A 19947-nucleotide genomic window follows, 5' to 3' on the forward strand; every position below is an offset into this window, starting at 1 on the left:
TGAAATTGTACATTTCTTAAAACTCTTAAAAAAAAAAGAAAATAATACAGATATAGCATGAAAAGTGCTGATCGACTCTTTGTAAATCTTGACCCATAAACTCTTTGTTCTTACTCATAAAATACATTTGTGGATATTTTTATTACTGGTAGGAAGAGGGTTAAATAACAGTTTATCATCATGTTATTGCTATACTTTGGGACATATTTCCATAGATTTTAAATTTAGTAACACATTTCTATTTATCTATCACATATGTTCTTTAAATTCTGTCTCAGTCTGTAGATATTTATATAGTTGCTCTGAATCTTAGATCATTTTATTTTACAGGTATATATTTACAGGAAAACATCAAAGACCATCTTTCATCTTCAGAGAGAGATGGTATCTGGAAATTAATATCAGCCTCAAAATGAATGTAATGATTTCGACTAAAGCAATAAGAAGCAGATTTTTATCCAGGGTAAAATCGTTATATAAGATTTAATAGAGAGACAAAAAGCATACTGTATTTATTTGCAGACTGATAAAAAATAGGCAGGAAGATGGAATCGATCCATTTATATCACTTCATCATCACTCATGTCCCAGATCTGAAAAAAAAAAAAAAGGAGTAATTAAACAATTTATTACAGCAAGAATTTAACATTTGCACACATAGCAAATAATCCTAATCTTATCCCATCCCCATGAACACTCTCAAAAGCAGGAAGTCGAAAAATGGGTTCAACAGTACTCGACCCAGTACATTTTGGGATTAAACGTAAAGAATGACCATAGTTTTGCCTAAATTATCCTTTAAATTCCCCAATCAGCACCCCTAAAAGTCTATATCCATTTGTCTATGCTCCTGACAGATCCAGGATGCGTGGCCAACAGGCACTGCTCTTCTCTTAGCTGATCCCATGCATGCAAGGAAAAAAGTCTATTCACTCCTATGTAGAGGCCATCTGCCATGTATCCCAACCATAGATGGCCTTTCCATAGCAATAAATGTGATATTTCTGTGCATGTGCAGAAGCAGGAAGCCAGCTGGAAAGTTTGCAGTGGTTGCTGTGCACTTGTTTGTGGACAGGAGCAAAAGCAGCTTATCCTTTAACAAAAATTATAAATAGCACCATACCTTAAAATACAGCAGGTAAAATAGGTATTGAAAACTTCACCATTTTTCTAGGTAAATATATTTCTAAAGGTACTATTAACATGAAATTTTTCACCACGTCGATAACAACCCAGGCAATCCATACATACAAAAAAAAAAAAAAAGTAAGTTCAGAAATTAAGTTATGTGTAATAAAATAGAATGACACAGGGAAAAAGTATTGAACACGCTAACTGAAATTTATTTAATACTCTGCACAAAATCCTTGGTAATGACAGCTTCAAGACACCTCCTCTATGGAGAAACTAGTCGCATGCATTGCTCAGGTGTGATTTTGGCCCATTCTTACACACAGTCTTCAAATCTTGAAGGTTCAGTTGGCCTCTTCTATGAGCTCTGATGTTTAGTTCTTTCCATTGATTTTTTATTGGATTCGAATAAGGTGATTGGCTGGGCCATTCTAGCAGCTTTATTTTCTTTCTTTGAAACCAATTGAGAGTTTCCTTGACTTTGTGTTTCGGATCATTGTCTTGCTAAAATGTCCACCCTCGTTTCATCTTCATCACCCTCTTAGATGGCAGCAGATTTTTATCAAGAATGTCTTGGTACATTTTTGCATTCATCCTGTCTTCCTTCAATGACATGAAGTTTGCCAGTACCGTATGCTGAAAAACAGCCCCACACCATGATGTTCCCACTCCAAACATCACTGTTGGTATGGTGTTTGGGGTGATGTGTAATGTCATTTGACCTCCAAACATGGCGTGTATTATGTCTTTCAAAGAGTTCAATTTTGGTGTCATCTGACCAGACTATATTCTCCCAGTATTTCACAGGCATGTCTAAATGTTGTGCAGCAAACTTTTAAAGAGCTTCAACATGCTTTTTCTTCAGCAATAGAGTCTTGCGTGGTGAACGTGCATACAGGCCATGGCAGAGGCGTAACTAGAACCTTCAGGGCCCTGGTGCAAGAAACCATGAAGGGCCCCCCTGACTCCTTGCCGATGCCCTTCCCTTCAAACCTGGGGCTCTTCCCACTGATCCTTGGGCCCTTTACTCTCATTGCGGGCCCTTTATTATGGTCCCGCAGCGGGACCCTTTCACAAGTTGTGCAGTGGGCCCCCTTCCTGCCATCTTGGGAACTTCCCACAAAGTGAACTGGATAGGAGGAGTGGCGGGGGCAGCATACAGAGGAACCAAGCTACCGGAGGAAAAAGGAGGACAGTGATTTCTCTATAGGCTGCCCCCGCCGCCCCTCCTATCCAGGTGTACAGGGGAGCCGCACAGGCCCCCTGGAGCATGGGGCCCGGTTGCGATTGCAACCCCTGCAACCCCTGTAGTTACGCCCCTGGGCCATGGTGGTTCAGTGCATTACCTATTGTTTTCTTTGAAACAATTGTACCTGCTAATTCCAGGTCTTTCTGAAGCTCTCCACAAGTTGTCCTTGGCTCTTGAACAACTCTTGTGATAATGTTTAATTTTTCAGACATCTTTTGAGGAGCACCTGGTCATTGCCGGTTTATGGTGAAATTATGTTCTTTCTACTATCGGATTATAGCCTCAACAGTGCTCACTGGAACATTCAGAAGTTTAGAAATTCTTCTGTAACCAATGCCATCAGTATGTTTTGCAATAAAAAGGTTGCAAAGGTCTTGAGAGAACCGTTTGCTTTTACCCATCATAAGATGTTTCTTCTGTGACTCCTTGGTAATGAGACACCTTTTTACAGGCAATCAGTTGAGACTGAACCAGCGGATATTAATTTGCACTGACAAGGGGCAGGATTGCATTCTACTTACTGATATATTTCAGCTAGTGTCCAGGCTAGGCTTTCCATGCCTTTTTGCACTTCCCTTTTCTTCATGTGTTTAATCATTTTTCCATTATATTACACATACAGTGGGGAAAATATTTATTTGATTCCCTGCAGATTTTGTAAGTTTGCCCACTTTCAAAGAAATTAAGGATCTATAATTTTTATCATAGATGTATTTTAAATGATAGAGATAGAATAATAACCAAAAATCATGAAAAAACACAGGATACAAATGTTATAAATTGAGATGCAGTTCAGTGAGTAAAATAAGTATTTGATCACCAAGCAAAACATGACTTCGCACTTGGTGAAGAAACCCTTGTTGGCAAGCACAGAGGTAAGATGTTTCTTGTAGTTAGGGACCAGGTTTGCACACATGTCAGGAGGGATTTTAGTCCACTCTTTACAGATGTTCGCTAAATCCTTAAGGTTTCTCGGCATTCTCTTGGCAACTCAAAGTTTCAGCTCTCTCCATACATTTTCTATAGGAGTAAGGTCTAGAGACTGGCTAGGCCATGCCATGACTTTAATGTGCTTCTTCTTAAACCACTCCTTTGTTGCCTTGGCGGTATGTTTTGGGTCTTTGTCATAATGAAAGACCCATCCATAACCCATATTCAGTGTTTTGGATGAGGAAAGAAGGTTCTCATCAAAGATTTTACAATACATGGCCCCATCCCTTGGCCACTCAATGTGGCAAAATCGGTCTGTACCTTTAGCAAAGAAATAGCCCCAAAGCATAATGTTTCCATCTTCGTACTTGAGTGTAGGAATGGTATTCTTAGGGTCATAGTCAGTATTTTTCTTCCTCCAAACACGACGAGTCCCCCTCCTCAAGAAGGCACATGTACAGTCATGCCAATAAACATCTAAATGATTCAGAGGAAGACTGGGAGAAAGTGGTGTGGTCAGATGTGACCAAAATTGAGCACTTTGGCATTAACTCGACTTGTCGTGTTTGGAGAAAGAAAAATGCTGACTATGGCCCTAAGAACACCATGCCTACAGTCAAGCACAGAGGTGGTAACATGATGCTTTGGGGTTGTTTCTCTGCTAAAGGTACAGGCCGACTTTGCCACATTGAGGGGCCAATGGACGGTGCAAGGCATTGTAAAATCTTGGATGAGAACCTTCTTCCCTCAGCCAGAACACTGAAGATGGGTTTTGGATGGGTCTTCCAGCATGACAATGACACAAACATACTACCAAGGCAACAAAGGAGTGGCTCAAGAAGAAGTACATTAAAGTCATGGAGTCGCCTAGTCAGTCTTCAGACCTTAATCCTAAAGAAAATTTATGGAGGGAGCTGAAACTTCAAGTTGCCAAGAGACAGCCAATAAACCTTAAGGATTTAGAGAAGATCTGTAAGGAAGAGTGGACCAAAATTATTACTGAGATGTGTGCAAACCTGATCACCAACTTACCTCTGTACTTGACAACAAGGATTTCTCCACCAAGTACTAAGTCATGTTTTGCCTGGGGATCTTATACTTATTTTGCTGACTGAATTGTAACCTAATTTATAGAAATAGTTTTATATGTTCTTTCTGGATTGCTGGTTGATATTCTGTCTCTATCATTTAAATTACACCTATGATAAAAATTATAGACCCTTTATTTCTTTGTAAGTGGGCAAACTTACAAAAACTGCAGGGGATCAAATAATTATTTTCTCAACTGTAAATTCATTTCTGAACTGATTTATTTTGGTTTCTTTGTATGTTTGGATTGCATGGGTTGTACCAACATGTGGTAAAAATGTCATATCAATAGCACCTTTAGAAATATATTTACTAAAAATGGTGATGTGTTCAATACTTATTTTACCTGCTGTATTTCATTAGTAAGCCTGCAAAATTATAATTGGAATTGGCATGCTCCATGCACTTAATTGTGACTCTTAAGGCCTCATGCACACTGGGCATTTGCTAAGCTCTCCTGAACGCCTTTCTCTAGCTTTTCTGGCACTAGAAAAGCAGCTTCAAAAACGCGCCTATAGCCGTCTTTTTTTTGTAAACGCGTTTAGGTGCTTTAAGTCCTTGGGCCTTAAATAATTTAATTTGCCAGAAAAATTAATTACACTGACCATTGAAATAAATCAATGCTCAAGTGCTAAATGCACCTAGCATAAAACACACATTTAGGTGTTTCAAGCATTTTTTTGCCAAAATGCTGCTGCTCCTGAATGCGATAGCAGTGTATTTATTCTGCCTTTAAACACCCCTGCTTCTAAACGTCTGTAAACGCCTATGTGTGCACGCACATATAGGCTAACTATGGAGGTGTTTAGAGGCAGAAAAAATTGTGTTTTTATTGCACAATGCGCATGAGGCCTTAATGTTCTATTACACATTTTTATCTGTTTTTGAAAATTCAAGAGATTAGTTTCTCAGTTATAAAGCTGTAATGATCCTGTCAGCAAAATGTAATGGTATTTAGGTGTGTCAGCTTCCCAACTTCCTAGAAAACCAGCTGCGATTGCACAATCATTAGTAAGATTAGTTAGAAAAGGATTTTTATCATTGAGACTTTCCTGTCTCAGCAGTCAGCCAAGAGGAAGACAACACCTACAGTAGCTGAATGATATTAAATAGTAAGACAAACTATACAAACAACTGACAGACTTGTGATGTTTTGGAGCAATGCACAATGACTGATACCTGGAAGGCAACTGTGTTTTTGCTCATCCTAGATTTTCTTAAAGTATATCTAAAGCATAAATGTTTTATTTTCTACTTTGGATATATTAGGGGAAGGTAATGCTGCTGTCTCTTTTTTTTTCTGTTAGCTGCAACTAATTCGGGAGCTTTCCCTTAATTTCCTGTCCTAAAGATTCAACAGGAAGTCAGAGGATACCTTTCCAATATAAGGGAAATTCACACTTAAATTTTTCACACTAAAACTGTCCCCATTAGAAGATTTCCCCTCTATTCCTGTTCTGGAGGCCTTTTTTACACGGGTGCCTCCACTTAAAGGGATCCGCTTGCTCTGCGGTGGATTGCCCCCCCGATCCCCGCTGGGCAGGCAAATGACTAGTCCTGAAAATAGACCATCTGTTTTTCTCCAGTCCGCTAGGCAGATAGGAAAAAGTACCACCATCCATCTGAATTTTTTGCAGGCAGAATAGGATCAGATAGCGTGGGTGTCCGCTGACATCTGCTGCTCCATAGGGGATACTACAAGGTCCGATCAGGTCTGCCTAAAAAACTGACAGGCGGACCTGATTGGACAGCCTGTGTGAAAGGGCCCTAGGACCACAGGCAAAAACTACACTAAAAACCTGACACACTATCCCCTCACCTCGCCCTAATTATACACCTTTCTGTGCCAATATACAGACAAATATGTGCCAAATATGATATATTTAGCAAATAAAAACCACCTATAATGGATAATCAATGAACAAAAAGTCTGTTCTAGTTTGCCCCTCTGTTGGATGCCATTATCATGCTCCTCACACAGCAAAGTGGCGGCCAGTCCCAGCCTGCAAGTCAAATACACCTCTGCCCTTCGTCTGACAGCCATGTATCACTGCTCAGGAGTTTGGCACACATTAGTGGATGGGGGAGCGGCTGGAGATGGGGATAAGGGGCTTAACTGTTGACTTTTGGCTTTTGACACAAGTAATTAACACCGTTTAGTCTGCATATTTTGTAAGTATGTATTTGAAATAAAAAATAAAATTGATCAGATTATGAAATGATCCCTATGTTTACATGTTTAGAGATTGGAAAGGTTCACTTTAGTAGGCAAACATAAAAAGAAAACCTCTAGTTCAGCTATATGTTAGTTTAACCAAAACCAATTGTAAACCCATCCATAGGTCCAATTTTATAGTCCTGTAAGCATCATTAAATGTATTGATGATTGTATGATTACTAAAAATATATTCTCTTTAATCCTTTGCACGCTAAAAAGAAAAAAAAAAGTGGGAGTTTTAGCACTTTCATTTTTTTTCTTTTTTAAGACTTTATTTGTACTGTATTGTGTGTCAGAATAATAGGGAATGGATTAGAAGGTTTTCAGGCAATTATAATAGAAAAATATGGAGATAGGGGACTTTTGGAGCTAAACTATTGGTAACTAGTTAGAGGTTTAAAGTGAAAGTAAACCTTCTATCGTTTTCAGCCAAGAAAGCTGCCATCTTGGCCTCAGTTTGATCTTTAACTGCCATGATGCTGCACATGTAATCAGGTTTGACAGTTTGGTTGTGAGCACAGCCAATGTGACAGTTACGTACCTGGCATGTGCCGGAAATGTAGCTGTTTTTTTAAACTGTTAAATGCATGAGTTTACTTCTGCTTTAACTCCAAACTCAATACCATATTTTTGGCCAGGTAAAAAGTCATTTTGAGGTTCTCAGATTAGCAGTCTGCTGTTTATATGAAGCCTTCACCCAGCAACAGCATACTGGAATGGTGTATCTTTGACTTTTCTACAAGCAGGAATGTCTGTATGCAGGGCTGCTCTTAGAAATCACAGGGCCCCATACAACCTACCTGGCTGAAAGTGACTGAGGACATAGATTTATCAGTCCCTTTCTTTGCAGTCTCAGCAGCACAGATTAATGAATAGGAAACACTCTGAGGCATCCTGCTCATTCAAACTGAAGCATAGTAAACAGTTTACTATGTTTCAGTGATGAATGGGCACAGGAGTGATTGGTACCTATTGCTCAGTGTGTTCATTCAGGAAAGGAAGCAGCCAGTAAATTACATATATACTGGCCCCTTCCCCCACACTCTATCCTGAAGCATCTCCCTTTGTGCTAGCAGGAGAGGGAAGGAACGAGGGAATCTGGAGGTGCTGCGGGGGAAAAGGGCAAAGGGGGGCTCGGAACACAGATGGAAGGGGTGCATGTGCTAGGACCAATCCCGCTGCAGTGCAGCTGGAGGGAGAAAGAGGAAAAAAAGCTAACAACACATCAGGGGGAGGCAGAAGAGGAATGGTGGCTGCAATAAGACAATCAGCCCTCCTGCACAGCAGGTGTCTGGGCCCCCCTTTTGAACTGATGGTGCCCTGGTCCAGTACAGAGGGCTGGCTGTACTGCCTTATCAGTGGCTCTGTCTGTATGTCATACCAGTGAGCCCATGTTACATGAAGTCATCAACTCACTCATGAAGAATGGTTCAGCCTGCATGTTTTGGTCATTTGCAAGTTTGAAGTCATCCACCACTGCTACACATCTGGCCTTTATGGAAGAGTGGCAAGAAGAAAGCCATTTCTTAAAGATATCCATAAAAAGTGTTGTTTAAAGTTTGCCACAAGCCACCTGGGAGACACACCAAACATGTGGAAGAAGGTGCTCTGGTCAGATGAAACCAAAATAAAACTTTTTGGCAACAATGCAAAACGTTATGTTTGGCATAAAAGCAACATAGCTCATCACCCTGAACACACCATCCCCACTGTCAAACATGGTGGTGGCAGCATCATGGTTTGGGCCTGCTTTTCTTCAGCAGGAACAGGGAAGATGGTTAAAATTGATGGGAAGATGGATGGAGCCAAATACAGGACCATTCTGGAAGAAAACCTGATGGAGTCTGCAAAAGACCTGAGACTGGGACAGAGATTTGTCTTCCAACAAGACAATGATCCAAAATATAAAGCAAAATCTACAATGGAATGGTTCACAAATAAACATATCCAGGTGTTAGAATGGCCAAGTCAAAGTCCAGACCTGAATCCAATCGAGAATCTGTGGAAAGAACTGAAAACTGCTGTTCACAAACGCTCTCCATCCAACCTCACTGAGCTCGAGCTGTTTTGCCAGGAGGAATGGGCAAAAATTTCAGTCTCTCAATGTGCAAAACTGATAGAGACATACCCCAAGCGACTTACAGCTGTAATCACAGCAAAAGGTGGCGCTACAAAGTATTAACTTAAGGGGGCTGAATAATTTTGCACGCCCAATTTTTCAGTTTTTTATTTGTTAAAAAAGTTTGAAATATCCAATAAATTGCGTTCCACTTCACGATTGTGTCCCACTTGTTGATTCTTCAAAAAAAAAATTGCAGTTTTATATCTGTATGTTTGAAGCCTGAAATGTGGCAAAAGGTCGAAAAGTTCAAGGGGGCCGAATACTTTTGCAAGGCACTGTATATAGCTCAGTCAATTTACTCAATGCTTTACATTTATATTGTTCATTTACATAATTTCCTGCTCTCAGGGAGCTTACAATCTAAGTTCCCTATCTCACATACATATACATACTAGGGCCAATTTTATACAAGAGCCAGTTAGGCTACCAGTGTGTCTTTGGAGTGTTGGAAGAAACTGGAGTACCTAGAGGTAACCAACACAATTACACAGAGAACATGCAAACTCCATATATCTTTTACATGGAGTGGGGCAAGTGGTAGAAACTCCATGTAATGTTTGTACTAACTGCTCCACCCTATTAGATTGTAAGCTCTTATGAGCAGGGCCCGCTTAAACCTCTTCTATTTTATTGTATTGTATTGTACAGTAACTGTACTGTCTCCCTTTTATATTGTAAAGCGCTGCATAAACTGTTGGTGCTATATAAATCCTGTATAATAATAATTCCAGGCAAGTAGTTTCATGGCTGGGATTTTAACCGACGTTAACGGTTACTATGTCCAACGGGTGGACGCCATCGAGGCACTACTATTTGTTAGACATGTGCAATTTGTTTCGGTCCGAATGTAAATTTCGATAAATTTTTGGTTATTCGGATACATTTGAATCTTCCAATTAAATAGTAACAAATTTTGTTGAAATTAGTTGACATTCGTTTCGTTTGTTTGTTCGGAACAATTGAAATTAGGATTGGTCCAAAAGTAATCGACCAATTCAAATTCAGTGTGAAGAATAGCTGGTTGTTAAAGTGGAACTTTGGTTAGAAAATGAAGTCCTGCTAGATGACTCCAGGCTGGCCCCTTTTGCGGGTATAGCTATGCAACACAGTAAAAATAAGTGCCTATACTGTTTAAAATCCAATAATAGTCTCACCCTGCTCTGCACATGCTCATTGCTCTCTATTTTTAGGCATTTTTAGGCACTGCTGAGTTTTTAGAGACCGATCTGCTGACAGTCTTAAAGTGAAACGAAACCCTCTTATCCTTTACAGCCAAGCAAGCTGCTTCTGTAACTGGTGTGGTGCTGCACATGCGATCAGGTATAACACCAGCCATTTGATGGTTGGACAGCTTGGTTGAGGACACAAGCAAATGTGACAGTTAGCAATCCCGGCATTCCAGGAATGTAACTGTTTTGAATTGTTAAATCAACAGATTTAGTTCTACTTTATTATTTACTTCTGCTTAGCGCCTCTGGGCCTCAGAAAAATGGCAGCCTTCAGCAAGAAGAGACAGGAACAATGTTGGAGGGAATGTACAGCACACACTTATATTGGTAGCATAATTATTAATGTGGAACATATGTTCCTTGCTAAAGAACTTTTTTTATCAAGTTGTTATGGGTAAAGTTCCACTTTAAGGAGCGGGCTGGGAAGCTGGCCGCTGTGTTCTTAACCACCGATGACTCATCAGCTGTCAGCGGGCTTTCCCGCTGACAGCTAAAGTGTAAACAAAAGAATGCTGGCAATAGAAAATTCTGAAAAAACAGCGTGGGGTCCCCTCCCCAATCGATATCAGATCCTTATCCGAGCATGCAGCCCGGCAGGCATTATGCATATGTATTTGTAACCAACAAAGCAGGAAGTGCAAACCACGGTTCTGCTTCAAAATATAATTTATTCCACTGCCCCACAAATAAACTCTGCTTATAAAAGAAAAAAAAACTCCAGTGTCATTCTCTTCATGTTGTTTTTATTTTTTTAATTAATTTCGGCATTCCGCAACAGTCAACAATGCAAAGAACAATACACCTACAACTTCTGTTTGCTTTTCCAATTATGAATAGGGAAGGATAGATTGTCCTGTAATTGAGTCCATGACACTTTGCCAAAGAAAACACAAGAAAATGTCAAGTCGGTGTATTGGCTCAGAAGCTAGAAAAACACCTATTGTTTTGCTGATGACAATTCCGAGACACATGAAAAGGTGAATGAAACTCCCATTTTATCAGATTAAGGAGGAAATTAAAACTTAGTTCCTGTATGGCAGACTATTTTTGGGGCAAGCAGTAAAACACTCTAAAAAACCACTGACATGTACCCCTATGTTTGTTTAATAAAGTGCAAAGATAGTTCACAGCTGTTTACAAAGAATATTTTATTACGCCCATCAGTTACAAGAGGCACGTCAGACTCAAATTAAACAGGTGGATAAATTAAAGTGTGTTCCTGTACAAAAACATATGCCAAACATCTCTGCAATACATGCTAATTTATCTGTGTTTTATTCCTTTAAAATAACTGCAAGTATAGAAAAATCCAGGTTGATCTTGCAAGATATCCAGTGTGCTGCCAATTTCCTATGTGCAATGCTTCTGCTGCACTAATATCTCAAGCACTGTTTTTAGATCTGTCTACTTCTCCTTTATGGACTACAGAACTTATGTCATGGGGTAAGGAGAGTGCAAGAGATTATTAAATTGAGCAAAAAGACCTGCTGCACAGGGTTGATATCACTGCCTTGGATATCAGTAAAGCAGATGTAGTGCATTATCCGGTCAAAGAGAGTGGCAGACATGTTTTTAGTAGGTTTGCCATTCCTCACTGTACACGGTTTTCTTACCCAAAGACTCTGCCAGTAACAGCACTTCCCATTTCAGGCTGACAATGCAAGGCAACTGCACCACAAATAATAGCAGCATTGTCAGCCTGACCTGCAAGCTGCTTTAACTGGCTGATTGACTGCCAATCAGGTCTATGTGTACACCCTCCGCAGGTCCAACAGACAGCTGAAGGAGTATGCACAGTAAGCTGACAACACTGCTACGGATTGCAAGGCAGTCACTTAGGTTTTTTAACCTGAAACAGGAAATGCTGTTACTGGCAAGATCTCTAGGTAGGCTCCATTCTTTAGGCTGGGTTTGGAATTTTAAAGGCAAACTCGAAAATACTCTTTTGCAGTGGGGGTGTGCTTGCACTGCAAGATTTAAAGCGGAGTTCCGGCCTCAAAATCGATAAAATTGATTTTGGGCCATTCGCTTGCTGAGGGCAAACTGAAAAAGAAATGGATACTGGCGATTTTTTTTTTGTCACTTACCTTATTATAGAAGAAAATATACTCACCTTCCTTCCACTTCCTCCCTCTGTGGCCGCGGCCCGCGCCGTCACTTTCAGTTTGCGATGATTCCTGGGAGCTGAACGTCATCTCTCCCAGGAACCAATGCGCCTGCACCGGCCCAGCTCGTCACATCCGGTGCAGGCGCGGCATTCACTGCTAAACAGCTTCTGGGCATGCCGCGCCTGCACCGGAAGTGACGAGCGGGGCCAGTGCAGTGCATTGTGGGACTCCGACGTCAGGGAAGAGGACATGAAGAAGGATGCTGCGGCTTCAGCTGCCCACACCTAAGATGGCAGCGCTGGAGAAATTTTCAAGGTAAGTATTTCTTCTTACAGGTAAGTGCGACCCGGGACAGTTCAGAGGCTATCCATTATGGAATGTACTAGCCCTGACTGTCCCGGGGTTCTTCGCTCAAATTGACCCCCAAGGCCGGAATCCCGCTTTAACTACTTGTTTAGTACTAGGGGATGTGGAAAAGCAGACTTACTTACCCGATCCTCTGCACTGCTAGATGGGTCCCCAAAGCATAATCTCCCACATCCTCTGGTGGGCCCTGACATCATCATGATCAATGTAGGTTCCACAGCCCTGCATTGGATGTGATGAAGCCCAGGGACAGACCACCGCCAGAGTATAGAAAGCGCCATCTGCGAAGAGTGTTTAGGATTGGTTGGGTAAGTAAAAGTATATTTAATCTCTCCTAGACTAAATAAGCAGTTAACTCTTGCAGTGTGGCACAGCCCCAATGCATGAGAGAATTGTCAGATTTTCTGGAGCTGGGCTTTATCTTTATTCCTTTTTTTATCTTATGATAATTTTTTATGTAAACATACATTTGGACCTTACATAGTTGGTATGGTTGAAAAAAGACACCAGTCCATCCAGTACAACGTGTATGTGTTTATTCCACTACCATTTCCCATATCCCTGTCTATTGTTTTCGTTTTGAATTTACCTATACTCCCTGCTGACCCCACCAACTGTGGATAGGAGGTCCGCATCCTTAAAATTCTGTCAATAAAAAAACATTTTACGTTTAAGGTTAAACCACTTCTTATCCAACTTAGTTGAGTGGCCGCCTGTTTTCTTAAGAGACCTAAGATTGAATAGTTTTTCCTCAATTCTAGAATCATCATATAATATTTGTATATTGTAAATCATATCTCCTCTTAACCTGTTGCCGACCACCAGCTGACTTTTTACTGCGTCAGGGTGGCTCTCCTGCGCAAACGGATGTAGACCTATGTCGGTCGCGCGCCTGCAGCTAGGGGGCGAGTGCGTGCTGCCGCGCTCCTGTCCCCACTCGGCAGCGGAGAAGCCAATGCACGGGTCAGGCGGCTCCAACTGCTGCCTGACACCCGCAATCATTCCCGGCTGAGAGAGAAGGACGGGCAGCTGACATAGCTGACCGTTCTTCTCCCTGGAATGATCACAGAGCCCCTGTGATCCTTCTATATAGGATCACAGGTCTCTATGATCATTTCACAAGTCAGGCCCCCCCACAGTTAGGTGATCAAATACCACCAAATGAAAGCTCTATTTGTGGGACAAAAAGGACATCAATTTTATTTAGGTACAGCGTCGCACGACCGCACAATTGCCCGTTAAAGTAAAGCAGTGCCGAATTGCAAAATATGGCCTGGTCATTAAGGGGGAAAATCTCCCCCTCCCGATCTGACAGCTCCAGCTGGAGGGGCCCTAAATCCTCTGCTGATGTCAGTTGGGAGGAGAGGGCCAAGATAGGAGGAGAGGAGGAAAGCAGCGAGGCGTCACGTGAGCAGGCCAAGCGACACTGTGAAATAAGGGCATATTTTTTTTTACAAAGCACAGACACTGCAGCATAGGACGTTTTTTAACAAAGGGGATTGCATGTACATTACACAGTTATTTAAGTAGCAGGAGTGGGGGGGGGAGAGGGGGAGCGGTCCTGACACAGAGCTGACAGGCAGGCAGGGAGGAAGGGGGCAGAGAGGACAGAGGAGAGCTGCAGATAGCTATGGATGACGGAGGCATGTGAACTGACCATGGTGTCAGGGTTCAGCAGCCATTATAAACCATGGTCAGTTTACAGGGGGGAGGGAGGCACCAGGCAGGATCAACCAGGTATTTCAGGTGATACAGGGGGTCAAATTACACAGCACAAGCACTGTGCTGTTTAACATGCTTTAAAATAACAGGATCCATTTTTTTTTTTGGGTTACAAAAGATTTTCTCCAGGGAGAATACATTTATTATTTTTAGTCGCACCTCATAACTGAAGTCTTTGGCTCAGTTGCCCTTCTGTGGACTTTCTCCAGCACATCCTTCCTAGGGACTGATGACCAGAACTGGTCGGCATACTCAAGACGTGGCTAAACCAGTTTTGTAAAGGGGTAGAATTATAGTCGTATCTCTTGAGTAGATACCTTTTTAACTACTTACCGCCCACCCACCATCAAATGACGGCGGAGCGGTGCGGCTCTCATCTGGGAAAACATCATATGACGATGCCCCAGGATGGCCTCTCTCGCACACGCCCACGGGCACGTGCAGTGCGGCGATTGTGGCCGCACTGTGTTGCTAGGACACGGCGCGACCCCGATCTTGGTAAAGAGCCAATTACTTGGCTCTTTACCCATGTGATCGGCTGTGTCCAATCACAGCCAGTCACATGTAAATGAGGAAGTGTCGTTTATCGGCAATCTCGCCTCACACTGTCAGAGTGTGTGGCGAGGAGTGCTGATAAGCGCCTCTTCCTTAAAGGGGAGTCTAGGACAGGTAATCAGGGCACTGATCATCAGTGCACTGATTACAGAAAGTTAAAAAACAGTGCCCACAGTGCCTACCATCAGTGCCTGCTCATCTGTGCTGCCCATCAGTGCCACCTCTCAGTGCCGCCTTTCAGTGCCGCCTTTCAGTGCTACTTATTGGTGCTCATCAGTGCCGCCTATCAGTGCTCATCAGTGCCGCCTAGCAGTGCCACCTATCAGTGCAGCATATTAGTACCTCCTCATCAGTGCCCATAAGTACCACCTCATCCGTGCAGCCTCATCAGCGCACTTTTTTTTTTTCAAAATTTTCTGTCTTTTTTTTAGTAAGAAATAAAAAACCCAGTGGTGATTAAATACCACCAAAAGAAAGCTCTATTTGTGTGAAAAAAATTATAAAAATGTCATATAGGTACAGTGTAGCCTGACCGCGCAGTTGTCATTCAAAGTGTGACAGCGCTGAAAGCTGAAAATTGGCCTGGGCAGGAAGGGGGTGAAAGTGCCCTGTATTGAAGTGGTTAATGCATCTGCTAGCCTTGCATTGCATGCTATTGCTAAGTCTGTCATCTACTAGGACCCACAGATCTTTTTTCCATCCTAGATTCCCCCAGAGGTTCTCCCTCTAGTGAGTAAGTTGCTTTCATATTTTTAGCCCCCAAGTGCATTACTTTACATTTTTCAATATTAGACATCATTTGCCATGTAGGTGCCCACCCCATTTTTTTTATTAAGATCTTCTGGTTAAAGATCTTAAAGTTGCTATATCCTGTTGTGAAGTCATCACCCTGCTTTGTATCATCAGAAAATACTGATATTGAACTATTTATAAAAACCTCAATATCATTTATGAACAAATTAAACAGAACTGATCTCAGGACAGAGCATTGAGGTACCACGCTTACAACTCCAGACCATTCAGAAGATATGGGGTTTATCACGATCCTCTGGATGTGCTCCTGTAACCAGTTTTTTTAATGCAAACAGTGCCATTCATTTAGTTTAATTTTTCTTGTTGCTGACGCCGTTAATTATACATAATATAGATATAATGAGTTACATAAACATATAAACTCTCCCAGTGGGATTTAAATGCTATGTGAAACCAGAGCAGGAGACTCAGCAAGTATTATCACACAGTTGGGGGTAGAGGGAATAATGACCTTATTAACTAATGCCACACTTTACATGTGAATACAAAGAAGCCATCATAAGTGCACCCTGGTAAATAAAGCAGAGATGTTTCCTTCGGTTCCCAGGGAGAAATGTGACATTAATGTAATATTTCACATGCTGATGTGAAATGTCTGCCTTTAGAGCCAGCACGTAGGGTAATTTGAGCAGTGTCACAATTATAGAAATAACATAGGCACACAATTACTTTCCAGACAAAGCTGATCTTTATCTATTATTCCTGCACAGAAGCCTCTTTTCAAAGTCCGGAGCTTTGGATTACAGTGCTCACCAGCGACATTAGTCAAATAAATGTTATTTACCAAAGATATGATCTGAAGACTGAAGTTTCTACTGTGCAAACATCCGGGTCTGGTGCAGACTGGAGTGTACTAGCCCCGAAGCGGGGCCACAAGAGTTTAGAGGTTAGCTACTACAGAGGCAGCCCGGCTGTGTGTCCTACTGTTACAGATTTTGCTATACTAAGAGGAAACTACAGCATTTTACAATTGTTTTAGAAATGGATGTGAATGCAATTTATATAAATGTTTTAAATATCCTAGATAGTGTTTGTGGATTACTATGTACATGGCGGCACCCAAACTTTCCTACTTCAGCTGCTAATAGACCACAAAGTGTTGAGGCTCTGTGTATAAACATAAACTCTTAGAAAAGTTGAATGTTTGGTGTTTTGTATACAGAGACGCTTGGTGGAGCCCGCATAGATATGATGTAGGCAGTCCTAGTCAGAGATGTATAGTAACAAAGTAGAACTACTTCACTACTGTACTTTAGTACCGAAAGGCGGTATCTGTACTTTCCTAGAGTAGAATTTTTTTCTCCTACTTCCACTTTTACTTCACTACATTTTTTCGATGATTTCAATACTTCTACTCCAATATTTTCTTTTTTTGTGCTGCATAATTACTCGTTACAATTCTAAAAATGACCACTGCCAGAACAGTAGATGGAAGGTTTCATGAAGCTCAAAACGTGTATTATCAGCGCATACGAATGCTACTGTATGTATAAATAAAAGCTGCATTTGAAATAATAAAAAAACAATATGATGTTCAAACTTTTGACTTCTTTCTTTAATAACTACATAACACAGTACTTGTACTTTTACTTTCAGTACTTGAGTAGCATTTTTTTTTTTTTTTCAAAACTACTGGTAATTTTACTTTCAGTACTTGAGTAGCAAAATTTTTAAAAAAAACTACTTCCAATACTTAAGTACAAAAAATGTTGAATACTTTAGTACTTCTACTCAAGTCACTTTTTGATTGAGCACTTGCACTTTTACTCAAGTATGGGTTTCGAGTACTTTATACAACTCTGGTCCTAGTCCATCAGCTTATCTCTGAGAAACAATAGCAGTGTTTTTCTCCCCAAAACTTTGTCAGCCACAATCTGTTTCCAGGTGGTCAAAGACTGATATTCTAATCATCTCATTTGTATGGATGCCGTACCCCTGACAACTCGGTTTGTGCTTAACTGTGCCAGCTTTCTTAAAAGCTGGCCTTCATTCATCTGCTGGCATGTTCTCAAACACAAAGGCATTACCTGGTGAATGTTTGTGTGTAGGCCAAATGAAGAGAAGCATGGCAGACAACCCGCAGAAACCTCAGGGGATGGCTTATATAATTATTGTGTGATATTCTGGGGGTCTCACTCAAACATAGTGCTTCCCTGTAAGTTCAGTCCAGCTAGAAAATACAGTTTTAGGGACTTTGGCCCACTTTAAACAAATGAAAGTAAAAGTATGGTTGCCCTTGTCCATTTCAAACACAAATAAAAACGACATTAAGCCTCCTGGCTTCCTCTTGCAGTGCTGCTGCTCAGGCTCAAGACTAGGCATTTGGTTTGGACCTTCAGTGCATCTCTCACCACCACTGTGCTTAAATACACCTCTCTTGACTCTCTCTCCTGCAGCTCCCCACTGCTTTGGCCCATGCCCTGACATCTGGGCAGGGGACCTCCTGTCTCCCAGGTAGAGCCTTGATATATTAAGGGTTTTCACACCTGCACACAGAGCCTGCTGGTCTCTGGTAAGACCTTGACCCAGAGTTAAGGCTTCACCCTGCTCAAGATTCTTTGAAGCCTCTGAACTTCAAAACCCAATTTGGGAATTGCAAAATAGCTCAAGCTCCATCAGATTGGTTGGAGAGCGTCTGTGAACAGCAGTTTTTAAGTCTGGTCTTGGATTTAGGTCTGGACTTTGACCGGCCCATTCTAAAACATGAATATGCTTTGATCTATACCATTCCATTGTAGCTCTGGCTCTATGTTTAGGGTCGTTGTCCTGCTGGAAGGTGAATCTCCACACCAGTCTCAAGTCAATGGCAGGCTCTAACAGCTTTTCTTCTAAGATTGTCCTGTATTTGGCTCCATCCATCCTGCCATTAACTCTGACCAGCTTCCCTGTCCCTGCTGATGAAAAGCATCCCCACAACATGATGCTGCCACCACTATGTTTCACGGTGGGGATAGTGTATTCGGGGTGATGTGCAGTGTTATTTTTTCTGCCACACATAGCATTTTGTTTTTAGGCAAAAAAAGTTCAATTTTGGTCTCATCAAACCAGAGCACCTTATTCCACATGTTTTCTATGTCCCCCACAGGGCTTCTTGCAAATGGGACTTCTTATGGCTTTCATTCAACAATGGCTTTCTTTTGCTGCTCTTCCATAAAAATCGGATTTTTGTAAGATCTTACCGTAAAATCCTTTTCTCTTAGCTCATTGACAGACGTAGTCTTCTTGATTCACAAGAACTGGGTTATGTTGTCTCCGCAGGAGCAGGACTAGGCAGAAAGAAAAAACGTTCTGGCTCCACCTTAGGGGCAGTCCCTGAGGGTATATCCTCCCTCTCTCTGCTACAAGGCATCAGTTCTGTCACAAAGCAGCAACAGAGAATTTAACCCAACCCAACTCAATGATAGAGGGGCGGGTACTACGTCTGTCAATGAGCTAAGAGAAAAGGATTTTACGGTAAGATCTTACAAAAATCCGATTTTCTCTGTCGCTCATTGACAGACGTAGTCTTCTTGATTCACAAGAACTGGGACATCCAGAAGCAGTGCCACAAATGAGGGGTGGGATTGACCAAAATCAAAATCCAATCTAGAAGGCCCAACCGGTGCCAAACTAGAAGTTTTAAAGGCTCATTATAAACAAAGAATGAGACTCAAATGAAAATTTCCAACGGGAAAAAACCCTCGAGGCAGACCACTGGTCTCCTCAAATGGCGGCCTGCAAAACCTTGCGGCCAAACGAGGCATCAGACGATGCCATTACATCAACTTTATAATGTTTTGTAAAGGTATGCACCGACGACCAGGTAGCCGCCTTGCACACCTGGACCACTGACGCCTTATGGCGAAAGGCCCATGACGCACTAAGTGCCCGAGTGGAGTGCGCCTTAACAGGGAACGGGGGCTCCCGACCCTTAATAGAATAAGCCTGTACCACCGTCTGTCTGATCCATTTGGAAATGGTCGCGGCAGATGCAGGCAACCCCTTTTTTGGGTCCATCCGGGATCACAAAAAGTGAATCCGTCTTGCGAAACGAGTCTGTCGTTTTCAAGTATACCCTGATCGCCCGAACCACATCCAAGGAGTGTAAAGCAAACTCCCGATGATGGCTGGGCTTAGGACACAGGGAAGGTAATACAATTTCTTCATTCAGATGAAATTCTGAAACCACTTTTGGTAGGAAGGATGGATTCGGACGAAGAACCACCTTATCTCTATGAACCACCAGATATGGGGAACGACAAGATAAAGCGGCCAGTTCGGACACCCTGCGTGCAGAAGTGATAGCCACCAAGAAGGCCACCTTCTGGGACAACGTAGGTAGAGGAGTCTCCCTAATATCTTCAAAGGGAGGTTTCTGAAGAACCGACAATTAAGACTAAATTAAGATCCCAGGGTGGTAACGGTGCGCGCACTGG

At 41.9% G+C, this 19947-nt stretch overlaps 1 protein-coding gene across 2 annotated transcripts in view; it reads right to left on the reverse strand.

Annotated features, from left to right (window-relative positions):
* Positions 1-232: 232 nt before the first annotated feature.
* Positions 233-19947, reverse strand: part of ATG7 (autophagy related 7) — a 460198-nt gene continuing 440483 nt past the window's right edge. Inside the window, exon 19 of one of the 2 annotated variants that reach the window (XM_082264764.1) lies at positions 233-593. In XM_082264764.1, the coding sequence (XP_082120890.1) occupies positions 561-593 (33 nt within the window). In that variant the 3' untranslated portion in view covers positions 233-560. The remainder of the gene's footprint in view (positions 594-19947) is intronic. The other variant, XM_082264763.1, reaches the window with a different exon arrangement.

This window comes from Pelophylax lessonae (assembly GCF_965119305.1).
Source record: "Pelophylax lessonae genome assembly, chromosome: 8".
In the NCBI taxonomy this organism is placed as follows: domain Eukaryota; kingdom Metazoa; phylum Chordata; class Amphibia; order Anura; family Ranidae; genus Pelophylax; species Pelophylax lessonae.